At 39.4% G+C, this 21,776-nt stretch overlaps 1 protein-coding gene across 1 annotated transcript in view; it reads right to left on the bottom strand.

The window, feature by feature from the left end:
• The window catches only part of SCFD1 (sec1 family domain containing 1), a 43,741-nt gene extending 22,212 nt beyond the window's left edge, over positions 1–21,529 (bottom strand). Inside the window, exons 1-14 of the mRNA XM_048484722.1 lie at positions 21,384–21,529; positions 16,590–16,660; positions 15,247–15,335; positions 14,494–14,584; positions 13,249–13,371; positions 12,293–12,380; positions 10,522–10,611; positions 8,947–9,002; positions 7,520–7,605; positions 6,755–6,854; positions 4,431–4,570; positions 4,154–4,244; positions 2,770–2,843; positions 2,071–2,152 (exon numbers count right to left, since the gene is read on the bottom strand). Coding sequence (XP_048340679.1) covers positions 2,071–2,152; positions 2,770–2,843; positions 4,154–4,244; positions 4,431–4,570; positions 6,755–6,854; positions 7,520–7,605; positions 8,947–9,002; positions 10,522–10,611; positions 12,293–12,380; positions 13,249–13,371; positions 14,494–14,584; positions 15,247–15,335; positions 16,590–16,660; positions 21,384–21,414 — 1,212 coding nt within the window. The 5' untranslated portion in view covers positions 21,415–21,529. The remainder of the gene's footprint in view (positions 1–2,070; positions 2,153–2,769; positions 2,844–4,153; positions 4,245–4,430; positions 4,571–6,754; positions 6,855–7,519; positions 7,606–8,946; positions 9,003–10,521; positions 10,612–12,292; positions 12,381–13,248; positions 13,372–14,493; positions 14,585–15,246; positions 15,336–16,589; positions 16,661–21,383) is intronic.
• Positions 21,530–21,776: the final 247 nt, after the last annotated feature.

The raw sequence follows: 21,776 nt of genomic DNA, 5'->3' as shown, positions 1-21,776 counted from the left end.
TAGTAGCTTAAATAATTAACTTAATACAAAGTTCTATTTCTTCTACCAATAAACATTGGTAATACCTTGGGAAATGTGTGTTCTTTCCAGCATTTAGCTCAACACACAAATATGACAAAAACCTGCCAGGATCCATGAGTTGGTGATTAATCTCACATTTCCTCCTGCTATGGCTTCAAAAAAGGATCCAAGACAATGTGAAAAGCAGCTGTAGACGGGGCACTATAAATACGACATACGAGAATGACTTAAACATTGTTACACATAAAATAGGCATTATTGTTATCAGGCAATGCCAGAGAACGTCAGAAGAGAAGCCTGAAACATTTCTTACTTATTCTTAAGGCTGCAATTCTGTACACCATTATTTCTTGCCTTATGGTCCTGCTTCAGCTATATTGGTGTGCACATCAGTGTGGATGTTTGACTTCATTATTTCTAGCCTAAGAAATAATGAAGTCAAACATCCACACTGATGTGCACACCAATATAGCTGAAGCAGGACCACAATAAGCAAATGCTTAGGGCATCACAGGGGGCACCACAGACAGGGGAAAAAGGGCACTACCACCACAAAAAAATTACTGTGGCTAAAAAAGGGTGTGTGGGAAAGCGGCTGTAGGAGTATATCACATACTCTGTAGCTGTGGAAAGGTCTACACAGGAACCACAAAACGCAGCATTCAGACTCTCATTAAGGAGCATGAAAGACACTGTCGGCTTAACCATCCTGAAAAATCTGCAGTTGCAGAACAAGTATTAAACAAAACTGGACATAACATTTTATTTGAAAACACTGAAATTCTGGACAATTCAGAAGGTTACTATGTCAGGCTGCACAGGGAGGCCATTGAAATTCACAAACACCAAGACAACTTCAACATGAAAGAAGAGACTCTGAGAATTAACAAAGCTTGGCTACCAGTACTTAAAAACACCAGAAGCAAAGGCCAAGGGCATGCTAAGTTCATGGGCAATGGAGTCCACCCAGACACAGGATTTGCATTCACCAATACTGCTGCTGCAGGGAATGCAAATGTGAATCACTCCCTGGACTGAAAAACCCCACCCGCAATACTATACTATCAACCACACCTTTGTATAGCAAGTTCCACCCAAACACTTACTGATTGGTTCCCCACCTGTGGACATGACAATTTTATACCCCACTAAAATATTCCCATTCTATTGTCAAAGGCTAAAATATTCCCATTCTCACTGGACACAGTACGTAACAGACTTCCCTCTGTGAAACATCTCTGAAGATGCCAGCCACAGATGCAGGCAAAACGTTAGGAACAAGATCCACCAGACCACGGCTACACAGCCTGGAAAACCCACAACAACCAATAAAAACATCCATTAAAAATCTCCACCCTTTCCACACTCCACCCTTCAGCTGACATCAATATGGGGGTCCCTGGGGTTCACACATTGAAGGCATGTGTAAAGAGGAAGGCTTTAACCAGGCACTGAAACCCATAAAGTGTCAGTGTCTGCAAATTTCTGCAGGGAGGCTGTTCCACAGCTTGGGGCCCGCCACAGAAAAAGCCCTCCCATGTTCCCCCTCTCGACACACCTTGGCAGCAAGAGGTATCACCAGGAGGGCCTCCTCACTTGATCTCAGTGCATGGGTCGGCACATATGGGCATAGGCACTCCTTTAGGTAGGTGGGACCCAAGCCATTTAGGGCTTTAAATATGATTGTCAATGCTTTGAATTGGGCCCAATAGTAAATAGGGAGCCAATGCAATTCTTTCAAGGCCGGCGTTATATGCAACTGACCAGGTTGATCCAACAGCAGACTAGCTGCTGAATTTTGCACCAGCTCCAGTTTTCAGACTGGCTTTTGGTCTCTGAGGTGTTATTGGACTTGAAGCTTGCTCTTCTCCTCAAGAACAGCAATCCTTACCCTGCCAATGTTCTGCTGTGAAATGGTATGCATATGATATTTTCACTTCTGAACTTCACTGTTGATTCTCAATGAGCTTACATGCAATATGTTATGTCTGAATTTCATGAATATTTTAATATGAAGAGTAATATGCTTAAGAAAAAATGGTCCCATACCTTTATATGCTCTAAAACAGCAGTTGCCACGTTTGTGTGAAGATCTATGAGCCTCTTCTTTTCCAGAAGCTCTGGAAGAGAGCTGAAAAACATTACATACAAGCTTACTGTCCACATTCAAACCCTGAAAGTAACCAGCAGGAAGCAGTCAACAGTACTACAGAAATACCTGCAAATAGAGGATGCAAGATAGACACTTCAACAGACATAAAGATCTCCAAAGCAGTAGTATCAAGGAAATGTGTCTTCTTACTAAAGGGCTGGAATCTCTGCACTAAAAGAACATGAATAACTGATACCACAATCAAAGGTATGCGGAGGTTTTCCAGAAGTGCTATTGTTAATGAAGACTCAATCAGGTTCAGGCTGACATCTCATTAATGATTAAAAATGTAGCCAGAAGATCCATCACTCCTTCTATGGATTAAAAAGTCACTCTGAAGCAAGTATTTTTGCTAGTGGAATAATTTACCTGAAACCATCCTTATTCACACAGTGCCACAGAGTAAAACACATTTTACCGTGACATGCCTTTGATGGTGTCAGCCTTCAATACATCCTTCTGGTATCCTAGTTAACCTTTCCCCAAGTCTACTGCCATATTATACCAGAAGTTAGTACTTGATTCTTCCAGTCTGTGCTGTAATTCAGAACATATTCTGGGGACTCTACCTTTTCCTAGCACATTAACATGCTTACCTAACAGCTGAAGTTAGTTTAGCTGTGTTATCAGAAAGCATGCTTATTGCTCCTTCATCTTCTCCTTCTAATCCCTGAGAAGAAAAACATTTTTAAAACAGCAATGATCACATATACTTGATAAGAATATAACAGATAGTTACAGCCTGAGTACAGAATCCTCTTAATATGCACACGAGAAGAACTCCAGATCAACCACACGTGGGCTTTGAATAAATAAATATCTATTTAAATTATTTCTATATCTCCTCACAGTCATAAACCTTTTCATTTGATATACAAAATAAAATGGCACATATTTGAAAATTTTCTATTGTAACCTGCCCTAATAAAAATACATAGAAATATATAAAAATATATAGAAATAAACTATAAAAGAGGTTTATGTACTGTAACGAAATAAGCAGAAATCCAGAGGCACTTTAAATGACTAGCAACATTTACTCCAACATAAGCTTTTTTGAGTCAGTTATGAGATTTCCTTCAGAGTAACAAAGAATAAAATTATATAATATTCAGAAGAACCAGAAACCTTAAAAAACAGGGAAGGCAAAAACCCAAAGATAAAACAGTACTAAAAATCACCACTGCACCTGCCAAAGGTCTGCTGAAAGAAAATGGTTAAAAAGCAACCAAAATCTCTGTGAGGCTATGTCATAACCCCACCTCCTCCTTCCTTCACCCCATGTCTAACATTTGGGGTTTCCTGCTTTTCTGAGCATTGCCTTGACACTCTTCATTCATGTACTCTACTTCTTGGACCTCTCCCCAGCACCCATCTCCCACCATGCCTGATCTTCCACCATTTCTTTGTCTACCATTTCTTCTTCAGCCACTTTCCCCTCGGGATCCTTGACCTTTCGCTTTCTTATCTTTTAATAGTCCTCAGCCTGTCTCTTCATATCTATGGGACCCGTGGAAGACATTTATCCACAAAACTGGGATGGTTCACAGAACATAGATTCCAAGCATTTAGACAGCTTTTCTCGCTGAAAACTGGAATGCTCATGAACGTCACACGCAATCATAATAGCTGATCTAAACCAATCAGTGTCACCAGCATTTTCACCGTAAGAACAATACAATGATGCCAGCACAGTTGCTGAATCTATTTATACACTGCCAAGTGTTAAATTTGCAGTATGTTTGCAGCATCTCAAACAGACACACATTTGGCAGAGGGCTGAAACATATTTTCACACCTCATTAACCTAAAATACAATTTCATCTAGCTCAAAATCTGTCCCACAGTAAAAAAAAAAACCTAAGCTTCATCCAGTTTAGTCTGGCATTATCATGATTTTACATCTAATAAATTTCTTAAGTGTAAATATTTTCAAAGCATAATATAAACTCTCAAGAACATTTTCAGATTAGGCCTTACCATTATACTTTTGAGCCTCTTGACTTCATCTTCTTGAGCTCTGTAAGACTCCAGCTCTTGCTGAACAGACTCTGCTACCTCTGGGAAAGGGCTAAAGAAATGTTACATGGTTTAAAGCTAGAATTTACATTATCAAAATGCTTGAAAACAGCTTTTGCAATCACTTGTTTGTATATTGTATGCTGGGTTGTTGCATGTATTGAATTTTGTATTGACGCATATGATTTGTTTTAGAAACAAATTGAAAAAAGAAGTCAATTTACATTATGCTGCTTACCTGCCTTTGTGTTTCTGCCAGAATCTATCAGCTGCAGTTAAATCATATGACTTTTTATTTTTCTTCTTTGGTCTAGCACCTGCTGGGGAACTTTCCTGTCCTGAAGACTCTTCTAGAATAACTCTGTTTAAATGAAAATCCTATAAAAGAATTATAATTATAATCTTTGTCTGCAGTCCAGCATAAGAAAGCAGAATATTCTTAATAAAAAGTAGAGTTAGTTAATTTTATACTGACAATAATTTTGAAATTTCAGTTAAATATGTCATTTAAACACTGTACAAACAAGCTAAAGTAATTTAAGGCAATCAGCTTTTTTTCTCTATAAAAGTTTAAGAACAGATAGTTATAAGCTTTTTCCGCTGGGCAACTACTGAATCTTAATATTGCCATTGTTTGTGATGAGCTGTTGTGGGCTTTTGGTAGTTTTATCTCCTAGGCTCATTCCGCACTTGCAGAATAATGCACTTTCAAACTGCTTTCAGTGCTCTTTGAAGCTGTGCGGAATGGCAAAATCCACTTGCAAACAATTGTGAAAGTGGTTTGAAAACGCATTATTTTGCGTGTGCGGAAGGGGCCCTAATGTTTCACCCACATCTACAGCTGACATTTTCAGAGGCATGTGTAAGATGTGTTTCTCTCCGCACTGTGCTGCAGAAAGAAACACATCTTATCATGACATGCTTCTGAAGATGTCAGTCATGGATACAGGGGAAACATTAGGAGCGAAAACTACCAGACCACAGTCACAGAGCTGAAAAAACCCACACAGCCAATTCATTCTGACCTTGAAAGCCTTCGACAATATATTTCTGATTACATTTTTGCAAGCCATTCAGAAGTCACTGTAATTTTGCCACCTTGTTTTAAGCGCTCAGAATAATTTGGAGGGTGGAAGGAAAATAAAGTAGTGAAGCAAGTGTCATTCCTGTCTGACTCCCCTTCCATTAGAGATGCTCCAGAGCACCAATAAGGCACAATATATATATATATATATATATATATATATATATTTATGAAAGAAAGAAAGAAAGAAAGAAAGAAAGAAAGAAAGAAAGAAAGAAAGAAAGAAAGAAAGAAAGAAAGAAAGAAAGAAAGAATTCTAGGCTGCCCATCCCAAAAGGGCTCAGGGCGGCTTACAATCAATAAAACAATAATCCAACATCAATAAAAGACTTAAAACCCCTACAACCATAAAATCAACAATATGAACTTGCCACACAGCAAACAAAAGAGATTACTTCTTTCTACAAGCTACAGAAAGTAAAGACAGTAATCTTTGACAACTTTATTACTCTTGTCGAAATGATAAAATCTTGTTTTGTTGATAACATATCAATACAAAATATGTTTGACTCCTCAATACAGTAAATTCCTAGTTTTAGTCAGACGATAAAAATGAAATAATAATCAGATAGTCTGAAGTTATAATGGCTGTTTTTTGTTACCACCATCCACATCAGTAAAAAATAGCAAGAATCAGGAGCACCTAAAAGACTAACAACATTTCTGGCAGGTTTCATAAGATGCTGCTCGCTTCTTCAGCTTTGGAATATCTGAACATTTTTGCTAGATAAAAACAACCTTCATAACTCCAGGACTACCATATTAAGGAACATCAAATATGCAACATCCACACCATCTTGTGGTGATGAATTATATTTTAAATCGCTCACGCTAGTGGGTGCTTTATAGATCCAACAGGATCATAAACAGTATTATGTTATAATATTTATTTACTCATCTATGTAAAAATAAGTATTTATAAATACCATGGATGATATTTTGGACACAATTCATGAAACATCTAAACATCAAAATCGTACAAGGGACCGAAATAACTGATTTTGTAGATGGGAATGAGAAAATGCAATGTAAGAATGGGGGAATGAATTCTCACATGAAAACAGCTTGTCTGTACCAATGTTTAATTCTGATGAGACTCACATGCCATTTTTGGGAGAAGTGGGCAAGTTGTACTCTGCAGGCAGAAATCCTTGTGCCTTTAGAAGAACTCCAGCGGTTCCAAAACATTGTTTTCACTATCTGCAACCCTCCAAAGTAGGAAATGGTCTTTTCCAATACTTTCCAGTTTCCCAAGATCATCGAAGAGTATACTCATTTTTATACCAACTAAGGTTATCACACACATAAGGATCCATAAATATGGTGTCTGGTAATTTTAGCAACTGGCAGCTCAGAACTGTAGTATACTCATCCAGGATTTTGACTATCTGGAAGACACTGTTTTTTAGCTACTCTGAATCATTGCCTGCTTAAATAAAGCAGTTTAGTATAGAGAAACATATAAAATAAATTCTTACTAGTACATCGTGCACTAAGGCCTGGTAGGTCCAAGTATGGTGCAGTGGAGTTGCCAAATCTATGTTTCTGTCAACAAGTACTAATAGAGGTCTCTGGAAACTGTAAGTAAAAATATCTGGTTAGTACCAGCATGTGTTTCGCATATCTAATAATAACAGAAATCTGTAGAATGTTTACATGTTTTCATTTAAATGACACATTTTAAAACCATGTGAAGTGCATGGCTTGAATCCTATGGAGTCTGTGTGTAAGGATGCTCAAAACATGCTTCTTTCCTGCTCTCTGCTCTGCAGTCTTCTCCAGAGACCTTCAAAATATTGAAAGTTGCAGGACGCTTTGGCAACAAACTGGTTGGTACCACTCCTGCACCAATAGAATTTCCACAGATAGAAAGAGGAAGGAAAAGTGATTTTGATTCTTCCTCCGCACTGCAGCCTATTGAGCCACATGGCTTTTTGGTACACTGGATGGTATCAGAGGTGAAGGCAGGAAAGAACTGAATCCTTATGCATATTCCACAAGATTTACGCTTTTTTTGATGTTGAACCAACACTTCTTATAATGAAGAACACGAGTAACAAGATTCTGCTTTATACAAATACTGCTAATGATTAAAATCCTTGAATAATTCAAATACATTTAAAATACTGCTAAATCATTATTGAAATAAATCCATCTGGTAAAGTATGATAACCTGCTTCATTGTAGAAGTCTATACATACAGGACTTCAAAAATGTTTCTGAAATATGTAACTGAACATTACCTGAATTGTCCAGCCCCAAGTGTGTCACCTGTGAAAAGACTGTTCCTGGCATCTCTCAAGTTTTCTCGGAGCTTCTTATCTAGTTTCTGGAGGAAAAATACGACTTTTTCCATATATCCACAAAATTAGCTCAAATGTCGTTGGACTTGTGAATCCCCATTTCCACCACTCCCATTCAGAGAAAAAGTAGAAATAAACACAAACAGGAAGAAAGAATAGCCAAGACACCCACCCCTGTGTTTTTCCTTAGTGGAAAATATCATAGTCAAAGAACTATCTGGTATGATGCTGGCTAAATTAAATTTCATTACTCCTGCGATGGTTACATTCCGTACACCTGGTAGATAATGTCTATGATACTGCCAGACACAGACATGTCCCACCCAAAGCAGCACTACTTCCTTGCCCTACAACAGAGTCCTGCTGTTTCAGAACCCTTTCTCCACTGCATTTTTCCTCCTTAAATTTAGTAACCCCAAACATATTTATCTCGTTTCTCTTATGCATGTTTATATGCTTCGCAGAGCACTTCATCAACCTGAATGGAATTCTGGAAATCAAACATCAAGGTATGTGAGACACTATTAATGGAGAGGGCTGTAATCAATGTGTTCTTGCTCCTTTTTCTCTCCCAGGGCATATCCCTCCCTCTCCTTGCTTTATTCTCTGGTCTGCTGGAACAGTCCCCTTTTATGCCTCCCAGCAAGGTCACATAGACTTATGTGATGCTCTGCCTTCTCCCAAGAAATTCCAGTTCTAAAAGAGGGCAAGAAGATTGCAGCTGCTCCGCAGGTTGTCACCCAGGCCTACCCCCTCCTTGCCAAAACTAATAACAAGTATTTGTTATTGCAGCAGCTTATGCTGGGTGTTTTTTTGTAATTGACCTCATACCGTGTTTCCCCGAAAATAAGACAGGATCTTATATTAATTTTTGCACCAAAAGATGCATTAGGGCTTATTTTCAGGGTAAGGCTTATTTTAGAGGAAACACAGTACCTTCACAATTCATTAAGGTGGGCTCTCGGCAGTCCCGTTGCTTCCCTATCACGTGTGATGCAAGCTGCATCCTCATTGGCAGGGAGCACCCTGCTGGATCACACCATTCTGATCTGTAACTACCGGTGGGGCTTATTTTTGGAGTAGGGCTTGTATTTTAAGCCTTCTCCAAAAATCATGAAAAATCATGATAGGTCATATTTTTGGGGTAGGTCTTACTTTCGGGGAAACGTGGTATGTAATGTTTTTGTTAATAACATGCATGGGAAATTTCCCAGAACAAGTCTTCATCGTTTGTGGCACTAATGCAGAATTACTACAGAATCACAGAGCTACACAACTAGTCCTGTCACAATAAATTATCAGATGCTTTCTACTAACTAGCATTTTTTTTTTTAATTTGAAAGCTTTGTTTGTTCTTTGCAACTCACCACTGCGACCATTTCTGCTGCAGTTCCTCTTGAACATCTGATTATTGGAATAGCTCCTATTAAAAATAAAAAAAAACCCTGGAAGTCAAACCATTGGTTACAATATGTAGCACACATAACACACACACACAAATTTAACTCTTAACACGCATAAATTTAACATAGCCTACTAAAGAATACCTCTTATAACAATTATTAAGAAAAGGTGAACAATGGTGGAGGGGTCTATGAACAATTTGCATAGGGAAGTGGTTTCTCCTGGGTGACTGATGGATCCACCTGGTTTTTTAATGGCATAAGGGGAGTTTCTCACTGATATGGGGGTTCTGAAGTAAGGAAATGTGTTTTTATTCCATCCTGTGGACAATTATTGTTTATCTGCTGTGAAAATCTCTTGTAATTTTAGTGTTGCTTTTTATCTGCTGCTGCTTTAAATCTATTTTGTAAATTATTTTAATGTTTTCAGTGTAGCTCTTTATACTCTTATTGTACAGTATTTTTGAAATCTACATTGTTTTCCAGGCTTTTAACTTCAGATCTGTATGCTTCCTTTTCTTAACTACTAAGTGCATATTCTCCTCACTTGGTATTGTTGCAGACATAATGTCACACCATATTGAAGTATGGCTAGCTTTTGACATGAGTTGACAGCGTAGGCGCAACTGAGCATACACAGAGTGCGGCAATAACCACTGGAGCCAGGGAGTTCACGCAAAGAAAGGATGTATTGGCATTGATACAATATATACAGTTTAAACGGACAGAGCCTTCGGCTTAGGTCCTGTCCCCAGCAAGGAACATGCTTAACTGAGTTAGCTTACTTATATACACTATGATACATTAATTAGCCTATGGCTAGTACAGTCAAAGGTCACATGACTCATATATATAGCTGATGCAATCATGCTTAGTCATTCCCTTTGGCTGACTGCTAACAGGTGACTGTAGTTAGTCCTTCAGCAGTCCACCAAGGCAATCAAGGGTTTTGCCATGCAACTGTTATACCTTCAGCTCCTGACAGCTTTAAGCCAGAGTTTAGAGGCAGGTTTGAAGCTGATTTGTAAGCTCTGGGAAAAGATAACAAGTAGAATTAACTTCAGTGTTACTATAGCACAACATGGTTAACACTGAAAGAAGAAGGCAGAGTTATGCAGAAGAAGCACTGTCTCGCCTACTCATCATGTGGATATTTCCTGCCGTTCAAAATATTGATAGTGGAGATTGAGGGACTTAAAGGCACACTCCCTTTCTTTTCTGCCAGTGGTGATTTTGCTGGCACAATAAATTCAGCTGGTGTAACAAGGATGCCAGTTTGCATCCTCACTACTAACCCAGGTGAAGCTGGTTTCCACACAGATCCTGCAACCCCAACACCAGCCTTTGGAAAGTTGTTAGGGAAAGGGGGCTGGGCAGAAACTGTATTAGTACATATTAATGTTGTCATGTTTCATGGAATCAAAGCTATGGCTGTAATGAGCCTCTGCAATAATGAAGAATCCTGCGTACCCTAATTCTCCCCTTTGTATCCAAAAGCTAACAGGTCAGCTTTAACAGCAGCAACAACCTTACGCTTACCAAGTGTAACAAAAAAACAGAAAAGGCTGTCAACAATTGTATCCATAATTGTCTCCATCTCAGTATCTGTTATGTCTGGTCTGTTAATGGCTGTAATTAAAAAAAAGAAGAAGAGTTATTTAAGTTTCCATCAATATATCTAATTCTCAACATGGCCAAATATTTGGATGCTTTAATCTGTAGATTAGAACCATGAACTGATAAGACAGATATTTCTGTAAACATGAAAAATGCCCCAGGTTTTCAGAAAAATCTGAAATATAACAAAAACAAAAAAACACACTGGGGATTAAGGAAAAACCCCCACTACAATAAAAGCAGTATTTAAAACTTTAAGAAACTAATGCCTTTATTGGTCATTGCTAGGTAACCACACAGTATTGTCAGCTGATCCAGCCTTGGTTTCTGCTAGTAAAAGGTAGAGAGATAGGGCAGAGTCCTTTTGAAAGCTGTTTTGGCCTTTGAGGAAAGACTCATCTAGGCTAGCAGCAAGTACCAGGTGACTTGCTACCATGCAACTTGTTTGACTCTCCCATGATGAGCTCCTTATTATTGTTCAACAGTAGCCTACTTTAAAAGCCTGTGCGGTACAGTGATTACAGTTCCAGGTTAGGATCTGGGGGACCCAGGTTCAAATCCCAACTCTGCCATGGAAGCTTACTGGGAAATTCTGGGCCAATTACATATTCTCAGTGTAATTTGCCTCACAGGGTTCTTGTGAGGATAAAATGAAGGAGAGGAGAATGATATAAACTGCATTGGGTCTCCACTGCAGAAAAAGAGAGGCACAAATGAAATAATAAATATAGCTGAAGATAGGGACCTAACAATAATAATAGTTTTGATTTATACCCTATTTTTCTCAACTGTAAGGATTCCCAAACTGGCTTATAGCATCTTTCTCTTTCTCTCCCCACAACAGACACCTAGGTGGGCCTGGGAGCTTTCTAAGAACTGTGACTGGCCCAAGGTCACCCAGCAGAAGTGGGGAATCAAACCCAGTTCTCCAGATTAGAATCTGCCTGCGCTTAACCACTATACCATGCTGGCTTTGTTGGGGAGTGAGAAGGAAAGAAAGAAGCAGAGAAAGTTGAGAATATGGAGAATTCCTGGAGGACTGAACAAGAAAATAGTGAAGGGAAAAGGATACAGGAGAAAATGAGGGGTTCCTAAAAGTCCTTATTGATTCCCAATTGTGCAAGTGGACTTGGCCCAGTGGGTTCTGCATCTCTGGGTCATACTTCTCCTGAGTAGAAACTGCTAGTGAGGAGGGAAGTAGGGAAAGCTTTAGACAGGTAGGCAGATAAAGGTAGGTTGGCTGGTGGGTGGAAAGGAAAGAAGAAACCATGAAATGTGTAGAGGTTGTAGGTGCTTTCAAGAAAGTTAAAGACAGAATAGTAGTTGAGGGGGAAATTAAATTCCTCCATGCAATCTATATAACACGTATGCTAAGTGAAGAGCTCCATGTTAAACAAATAGCTCCTACACTAAAAAAATCAAAAGCAATGAGGAAACAAGATAATGATTTGACTGTAGATAAAGTATATTCTGTCCATATTTACTATCATAATTCAATCAACAGCCTATCAGCATGTCACTTATAAGCAAAGGCAACAAATCAAGATATGCAATTAAAATCATGTACAGATTCCTTAACAGCTATGTAGTAAAATTCAACATCATCATTAAAAAATGGTCATGTTCACAGAAATACATTGGACACTATTAGGCTGATGCTAGACATTTAACATTTCAAAAATTATTCACTTACCACGATATGACACAAGTTCCTTATTTTGATTGCACAGTACAAACATATCATCTTCCAAAGTAATGAAATTAAGATATTGGTCAAAAACCTATAAATCAAAACAAATTGATCATTGACAGTAATAAAATGTTATTATGCTGGCATGTATTTGTTAAATAGTAGAAAATGCCAATAATTGTGAAAAAGTAAAATCATCTCAATTAATCTATTGTTTGGCCAAATAATGCTTAAATTTATGAAATCACTCAGAAAAAATAAAATTGTGCAAATAATTGCAGAAGAGTTAAAAGAAGTCCTGCCTTTCATTTTACCAGGAATAAAACCATCCATAATAGCGTGTATAATGTCTTTATCTTGAAGAAGAAGAAGAAGAAGAAGAGTTGGATTTATATCCCCCTTTCTCTCCTAAAGGAGACTCAAAGGGGCTTACAAACTCCTTTCCCTTCCCCCCTCACAACAAATACCCTGTGAGGTAGATGGGGCTGAGAGAGCTCAGAAGAACTGTAACTAGTCCAAGGTCACCCAGCCGGCGTGTGTTGGAGCATACAGACTAATCTGAATTCCCCAGATAAACCTCCACAGTTCAGGTGGCAGAGCAGGGAATCAAACCCGGTTCTTCTAGATTAGAGTACACCTGCTCTTAACCACTGCGCCACTGCTGATCTGACCTGGATAGTCCCACTGCTGCCCTGTCCTGGATAGCCCCTGGCTAGTCTGATTCCATTAGATATCAGAAGCCACACAGAGTTTTTCCTGGTCAGTATTTGAAAGGGATATTTCCTTGAAAGTCCAGAGTTGCTATGCAGAGGAAGGAAATGGCAAACTACCTCTGAACATCTCTTGCCTTGAAAATCCTACAGGGTCACCGTAATTCAGCTGTGACTTGACAGCAAACAAAAAAAGATTTGTAAGGAAGTAATGGCAATTCTTCTGTTAACATAATATAAACACTATACCTTGGCCACTTGTGTTACTGTGCTTGAACCAAGAGCAGCATTTGCAATATCTTCCAGTTTACTTCTTGAAATAGCAGAAATAAAATTTAAATAATAATTCTCGTAAAGTTGATTCCTAAGATCCTGAAAGAAAAAAGGAATAATATTATTATGCTACTGTATTCAGCAAACAAGAATACTTCAACAATAGCAATGTATTTAAAATGATATTAATTTTACGTATGAAAAACATCCAAATAAGACAGTGGTTTGTGACTATGAAAATAAGAATTTATAATATACTGCTGAATGTATGCAACTTGGCTTATACTGAAGAGCCTTGCCTCAATACAAGTTTTGCCGTGAAACACTGAATTCAAAAGGGTTAAAAGGTATGACAAATATACGGCTTTCATGTGTCTTAAAAAAACCCTTCAACCTGCAATCTTCCTCAGGACTCAAACAATGTCTCATGGACTGACGCCCGCCAGTTTAGATGTGAAAAAGTTTTAATTCATGCTGTTTGGCAGTCCGCATCTCTGTGAACAGCATCTGCTGATATAGCACATATCAGCTAAAATAATGTTGCCTAAGTGAAACATTTTTACATGAAATATCTAAAAACTGATCCAAAACAGGTCAAACCTATTTATAACAACAATATGACAAACAAACCAGTAACCCTCTCTGGCATTTGTTTCACCAGCGGGAAAAATTGTAAGTTGTTATAGTGAATAATTAAAGTGGGTGGAAAGTGGGATTTTTCCCTTGTGAAATAAGCATGTAAATATACTTGGACACAGACTTGCTGAGGTGCCAAAAGTTTGGCTTTTACAGATAGTGCTGGCTACTTTCAATGTTTGGAACCTGATGTATTCGTCAAATACAAGCAATATATTAGTCAGAATGTAGACTGGGAAACTGAAGGGACAGATGCAAAATAATCATAATAAACCACTAATTTGCATTGTTAGAAGCAAGACTAAATAGTTTTGCCTTGCTATCAAGGACATCTAAACGCTGTCCTGCCCCAATGCTATCCTGCACAGCATGTGCTTCCCAAGCTGTAGGCAGACATACTGCTAAAGCTCCACTATATTGGAAAGCAGATTTTTTACATGTATCACATCCAGGCAAGCAGCAGACCTAAGACACCCGCAGCTGCAATCTAGCCCAAGCACTCTCCTTATCTGGCAGCAGTACCGAGCCTACTTTGTGTTTCAATGTACACATGAATTCTCAATTCTTACTCCAGACTTATACTACCTGGCACAGCCTGTCAACATTTTCCTCTGTTGGCATAACAAAATATATTGCTGGGACATCTGGAATAGGATCTCGATCAGAGTGCAGAAGACTGGAGAAATAAAAGGACAAATGCAATTTATAAGCATGCTCTCAACAAAAACAAAACCCTACTAGAAAGAACAAAGGTTTATGGATGAAAAGCTAGGCATATTTACTTGGGACTAAGTGCCAATTAACAAAAAAATAAGCAGGCATAAGAGCACAGCAATGCCTACATAATCTGCACAGGTAATGCTGGTTGTCTTTTAACTGCAGTTTAAAAAGTTTATTTGCTTTTCTTTCCATTTCACTGAAAGCCAAGCAATTGGCTGGTCCGTTTTAACTCCAGCAGAACACAATAAAGCTTGCTTCATACTGAACAAGAGATGGTTGATCCATCTAGCTTTGTATTGCCACCTTGGAGGGGGGAAAGAGTGCCCTTTGGGGGTGGGCGGTATAATAAGTTTAACAAACAAACAAGGTCCTTTGAGCTGAAGATGTACTCCTTTACTTAAATTTTTGTTCATGTAAAATATTTTTATGTTCTTCTTTCTCCAAATCAAAGGGCCCAAAATGCTGGGGACAGATCTTAGAATTTTTCACAAGCCAAACAAATACTCTGGGACATGGGACTATAGCCCAATTATAATTAAATTACAACAACAATTTCAAATAACATATGAAGCAATGTAACCAAAATGAACTTATGACATCTCAGCATAAAATACTCACAGATGCAAAGTAATGCCCATGTCTCTTAGCTCTTTCACGGAAAGCAATGGAGATATTATGTCTTGGCCAAATCTGTCATAAATGAGAACCTGCAACATAAAAATTTGTAACAAATATACATTTGCTTCCCATGCTAGGAAGTCCCGTACAATCACACATACAGCCAGAATTGCCACTGAATATTGTATCACAGCCAACTGCAGAACTGGATAGCAAAAGTATTTTTCCAAGGGCTATGCTATCATAATCTGTATCATTTCTATGCTATCATAATCTGAATCACTGGACTTTAACAGAAGCTGTACACTAACTTTGTGCCCTTGGACTCTACTGTTATTTAGCAGATGAGAAGTATTTAACTACAGTTAAGATATGAAGTAAACACAAACAAATCATGCTATAAAATACTTTTTTTACAAAAAATGAAGGGGCCAGATTAATATTTTACAAATACAAGGAAGCAAAAAAGGTTAGTCTGTCTTCAAAATGGGGAGGAAGCAAAATAAAAGAAAGAAAAATGTATTATGGTGACAAAGCAGTTCTGTGACTTTTAGAGTGGAATCCTAATTAGAATTACATTCTTCCAAGTTCACTGGAGTCAATAGGCTTAGAACAATGTTACTCTGTTTAGGAATGCTCTGTAAAAACACTTTATTACAAAGTAATGTTCCAGAGGATCAAATTAGAACAGACAGAGATCCATAAGTGGACCTTTACATCTTTAAAAGGTCAACTGTATTCTTGCTTCTATTCCCTCTTCCCCCTCCACATAGTTTTGGCAACCAAAACTATTCTCCCTATACTGTTACCAGGATCTTGGAAACAAACAAGCAAAAAAAGATGGACAAAAACACAATGGCCATCTTTTTCCAAGGTTAGCAACAGTATTGAAGGTAAGAGATACTGCACAGGGGGTTTAATCCCTCAACCTTTTCTGGTTTTGATATGAACAACGTATTCAGTTGCAATTTAGCTTAACAAAATGCTGGAAGGTCCAATTATGAATCTCTCAGCATAATAGCTGTTTTGATCCTAACTGATAAAAGAGGGCAGCTCTCTTTATCAATCCTCCCCTCCAGTTTCATGCAACAGGCAATACTTAGGTAATCAGACAGTTATATAGAAAATTTCTTCTAATTATTTAGGTACAGTTACATTCTCAGATTGGAACATTTAGTACCACAGTTTAAACAATTATATAAACTTTCACTAGAAGCAAGTGCTTCAGTAAATCAAGCAGCTCTACAGCAGATCTATGAGAATCACAACAAACAACTTAATCTGAAATTACAAATTACTAAGGATTTATCAAATTACTTAAACTGATATACTATTTGACTTACTTTCCATACAGGTTCACCTGTGCTATTTTTAACAAGCGGTACGTTAAAATTCAACATGCGCTTCAAAGCCACTGAAAAAAAGAGAACAGATTTCGGTTATTATTCTCCCTATCCCTCTCATAGTGATCAGCATCTTAAGCATTTTGAAAATATGCAACTTTTTAAAAGTATCCCAGTACTCATTTTCCACTTGTCCATTCTAGTAATTGATTTCCATGTTCAAGCACCTGCTAACTCTTCTCTGACACTGTGTCATCCATGCTGCTTATAACTTGTATCTCTTCATCCTGCTCACCATGGCAAGTATCCTTTCCCCATCAGTCCAGAATGATTTAGCTATCAGGATCCTACTTGTTTCTCTGCTTCTGAGAGCCAGTGTGATGCAGTGGTTAAGAGCAGATGGACTCAAATATGGAGAACCACGTTTGATTTTCCACTACTCCACATGAGCCAAAGAGTCTTATTTGATGAACTGGATTTATTTCCCCGCTCTTACGCATGAAGTCTGCTTGGTGATTGTGGGTTAGTCATAGTTTTTCAGAACTCTTAAAGACCCACCTACCTCACAAGGGCCCATTATGCTCAGAACACTTATCTCAGGCTCTCCATTGGCTCCTCATTGTTCAGTGGGCTTGCACAGGGATGACTTGCTTTTTCTGTTTACATGCGAGGGGGTACTCCCTCTTGGGCTCGCAGTTTTTCTGTTCAGAACTCTCCAGGACTGGTTCTCCTAACTCTGTCCATCAAGTGATTCTTAAAGGCACTTATTCTTAAAGGCACAAATCTCACTACATCCAGTAATCAAAATTGCTGGCTTAGTCTTTAAACTGTACTTTTGTCCATACTACTGTTTGAAAAATAATCCTGCCCCCCTGCCCCAAATGAAAGAACAAAGCAATTCCCTAGACCACACAATGCCAAATAAGGGGACATACAGAGCCCCGCTACAGCCCATATTCTCTCCCCATCCCCTTCCTGCTGCTACCACCACTGCTGAAGGACAGAGAGGCTTGTTATTTCCAAGCACAATCTGTCCTTATTATGTCAAGATATTGATCTATGAAATGCATGATTATATTGATTATTATATTAGTGAAAGGATCACTGAAGGAGGACTGGGAGACTTCAAATAAGCTAAACAAATTGTTTGTAGGCATCATGTAAAATTTCAAATCTTCCAAAAATGGTTGCACAGAAGAAACAAAGGAAGTGCTTTAATATAAACTAGCGGGGCCCTGCCATGCGTTGCTGTGGCTTATTGTGGTGAAATGGGAAAGGAACAGTAGCAGCAAATCAATTGTAGAGGCCAGCAGTATTTGCTTATGCAAATATGCAGCCTGATACTGTGCGATGTCAGTGATGTGTGTGCCCGCATTCCTTGGGGGGGGGGGATGGAAAGGCACCCCTCCCACACATCTAGGCTGGCTGGTCATGATCCTTTTCCTGGGAGTAAGTTTGATTGGTGACAATGGGTGTAAACTGCAAGGGAAACCACTCTGAGGGGAGCAATGCAATATTCAAAGGAGTATGTCCTCACGGTTGCTGTACCGAGCTTACTCCTGAGTAATGCGTGCCTGGTTTTCTTAACAGTAATCACAGTATTCAGGGAATCTAGGGTGCCTGGCCCCTCCCTCCTGTCCCTTGCATGTCACCCCTCACTCTCTTCCCTCCCTCACTTCTCTTCCCTTGCATGCCACCCCTCCCCCTCCTTCCCTTCCCTTTTCCTCCACTAGGGTGGGTGGGTCTTATCAAGATGCTGGGGCCCCTGCCTCCCCTCCCTTGCATGCCAACCCTCACTCTCTCCCCTCCCTCACTTCTCTTCCCTTGCATGCCTCCCCCTCTGTCCCTTTCCTCTCCCTCCCTCTCTTCCCTTGCATGCCACCCCTCCCTCTCCCTCATGTGTATGTGTGTGTATGTGTTTCACTTCCACTCGAGTTACTGCCTATGTACTGTTTTCACTGCTCATATCTGGCCATCTGAGTGAACATTCTAAGCAGCACGAACATTCTAAGGGTGACAGTTACACACAGGCAGCTGCATGTCCTTCACCCTGGAGCGCCAGGAAAAAGGCGTTTTACCTAGGCCAGGTGTGAAATTTCAGGTATGTGAACATCTAAAAACACTCTCGCTTGGCTGACTATAGTGGTTGGGAATTTTCAGAGGAATTGGCCCAGCAGTTACTGAGTTATACTATCATCAACAAAAACACTGTTAGCTTTTTATATATATAGATGATTGCCCCCATCAAAAAGGTGTCAGAACTTTAAAAAGTACAAAATGATGAAAGGGTTGGACGCCTGCCTTGTGATGAAAGGGCAATGCAGCTATTTAGTTTAGAACATAAGATTGCTAAGGGGAACATGAAAGATCTTTCTAAAATTCTAAACCTTATCTCGTATTCAGATTTTTTTTCTTGCAATCACATAATAAAAAACAATTGTAAGGAAATACTTCTTCACTTAATACATAATTGTGTTGATTTCCATGGAAGATTTCAATGGACAGCAAAGGAGAGGTTCCCCCATGACCGACCTGACTCAATTCTCAGGCAATTATTGGGGGTTCCCTTCCTGCAGGTGCATCATGAGAGGGATATTTTGGGCTGCAACACAGGGAACAAAGAAATCACATCCCATGGAAACTACCGCAGGATCCAAAACTTTAATTGACAACATACACTGCCAACTAGATGGATCATGGCCACCAGTTTAGATTTTTAGCCCACTTTGATTTGCTTGGACTTACAGTAATATGTTGGTAGACAGCAGAGGTAGCTCCCTGGCTATTACTGGCTACTGCTGACAGTTACTAGAAGGAAGGGAAGTTTAGGTATTTTAGTGTGCATGAAGATTAATAGTGCAATCCTTACAATACTTTCCTGAGAGTAAGCCCCACTGACTAGACTTCAGTAGGCTCCTGATTACCCTCCTTAGAATGGTGCTGTAAATCTATCAATGCTAATAAGTTATTATGGTTACTGTTCAGAAAACCCTGTGAATGGGGACAAACACAACAGTAATGGGTGATACTTTCATACCACGGTAATTCTTCACTCCACCACCCCGCCCCCGATAGTATCTGTTTGGCAATGGTTAAAAACAGACCACTGAACTAGCAGTAGTCTGTTCCAGCAGATATCTTTGTATGTAATGTGAAATAAAATGCAATATAGGATGAAGGTTACCAACCCTTTTAATATCAGGTGTTACCTTACTAATCTGAAACTAATAAAATAGGAATTAACCGTTTTAAACACACATTGTGTTGGGCCACAAAAGTGGGATGAATCTGCTTCTATGTTAGCCAAAACATATGTACATAGCCAAAGGAGGTAAAACTCTTCTCAGGCAGTTTTTGTTGTTTGTGTTCAATCAGAATCAAAGCAACTCAGAAGTAGCAGAGAAGACCATAGGATAAAGAAAGTTTGAACAACCCACTAAAACAAGTACAGATCAGGTATATTTTAAAGTAATCAAACAACAAATGAAGAAACATATCTATTTAGGATGGAAACAGAAGAAATCTAGTAATCAGGAAAGCAAAATTCACTTCTGTAGAATATTTTTATGATTAAAGGTTTTTATTAGTTTTATGACTGAAGTCAGATGAAGAATATTGTTTCAAAGAACAATGGAAAAGAAGGAAAATGCTAACCATCTGCCTGCCAGATGTGAAACTCTCCTCTATGACATAATTAGGATGCACTACACTGGTAATAAAAAAGGGGCACATATGGACATCAGACAACTTTTGTTTCCAAATCCAGGTTGTAACTGACAGAACCTTGGAATGGTCACTGTGAAGATTTTGTACAGCTCTGTAGTATATACTGCAAACTGCTTTACCAAAGCATCCCAATTGTTCTGCTAAACTATTTCTTTCTGTACTTCTTCTGCTAACTTATTCCTTTCTGAAAAAACACCCTTAAGTCTGAACATTTTGTTCCTTTTGTGTTTTCATGCTGTCCTACAGTATGGGCATATCTGTAAACAGAATCTGAGTTTCTTTACCTAGGTGAGGCGCTCAGAGTCATTACCATTCATGTACTCAGAATGTTCAACATCAATGATATATATTAGAAGTCCTGAATAATTATTTAGAAAATAGTCTATTGAACAACCCTCTGATTAACAGACCTCTTGTTATGTCTTGCCATGCAATCATTTTCAGCTCTTCAAATAACATGTTAAGAATTTATAGATATAAGTAGGTCTTCAAGGTTTTAATAATCAACACAATTTGACATTATTCTGAGTGTGAGGACAAGTAACCATTTTCCCTCTTGTGTAGTCCTTTGTACTAAAACTCTCCAGGACAGTCAGTAGTGCAATTACGACAATCCTACCGTCGCAGTCTATCTGCTTTGGTACTAACTCATTTATCAATTCTACTCCATGATTACAACAGGATTCCAAATAAACAGTAGGAGGACGTGTTAAAGAGGAGGAAACCAATTGGGAGACGTCCGTGAAGAAAGTCTCCCGCAGCAATTCGGTCCTCGTTTGGGCGACGTGCTCCAAAAGGGGATTTAAAGCACCTTACTAAACAGACCTGCGAAAAAAGGAAGGAAACCTTCCCGAGACAAGAAGCCCCACACTTCAGGTGGGAGCATGGAAAAAAAACGCTCTGGACCCCACCTGGGGGCAATGATACGTTCCTTGGTTCTCCTGGGATGATCGACCTGCCCCCGCCTCAGACAAAGCATCAAGCGGAGGCCACCCCAGCCCAACGTGCCTGAAGGACCACAGCGGAAACCTGCGCAAGTCCGGGCGGGCGAGAAAGCCAGTCACTCACCCGTCTGTTTCTCTCGTATACTGGCCGCCATCTTTCCCTCGAATCTGCCCAACTCCGCCCCTTCACCTCTGCGCTCGTAGTTGCCGGCAGACGTGGCCGCCCGAGCCGGCTCCCTCTTCGACCGAGACGTGGCGCGACGGGCGGAGCTTCTGCGAGAGACTCGGCTTCCTGCAGGGCTGGCGGCTTTGCGGAGAAGAAGCAGCAGCGCCCCGGTCCGCTACTCAAGCTGAGCCTCCAAGAGGCGGAAATTTGCGCCGGCCTGCCTCAGTTGTTTCTGGTCCCTCTGATGATATTGCCACCACTGTAGCCGAGCCTTACCTGGGGTCTTTCTGGTGACCCTTTGAAGTGGGGAGGGTCTAGTCCGACACCTATTTAAATACTTTATGGGAAGTT

This window comes from Sphaerodactylus townsendi, linkage group LG02 (assembly GCF_021028975.2).
Source record: "Sphaerodactylus townsendi isolate TG3544 linkage group LG02, MPM_Stown_v2.3, whole genome shotgun sequence".
In the NCBI taxonomy this organism is placed as follows: domain Eukaryota; kingdom Metazoa; phylum Chordata; class Lepidosauria; order Squamata; family Sphaerodactylidae; genus Sphaerodactylus; species Sphaerodactylus townsendi.
This window is presented reverse-complemented; position numbering and strand designations above follow the sequence as displayed.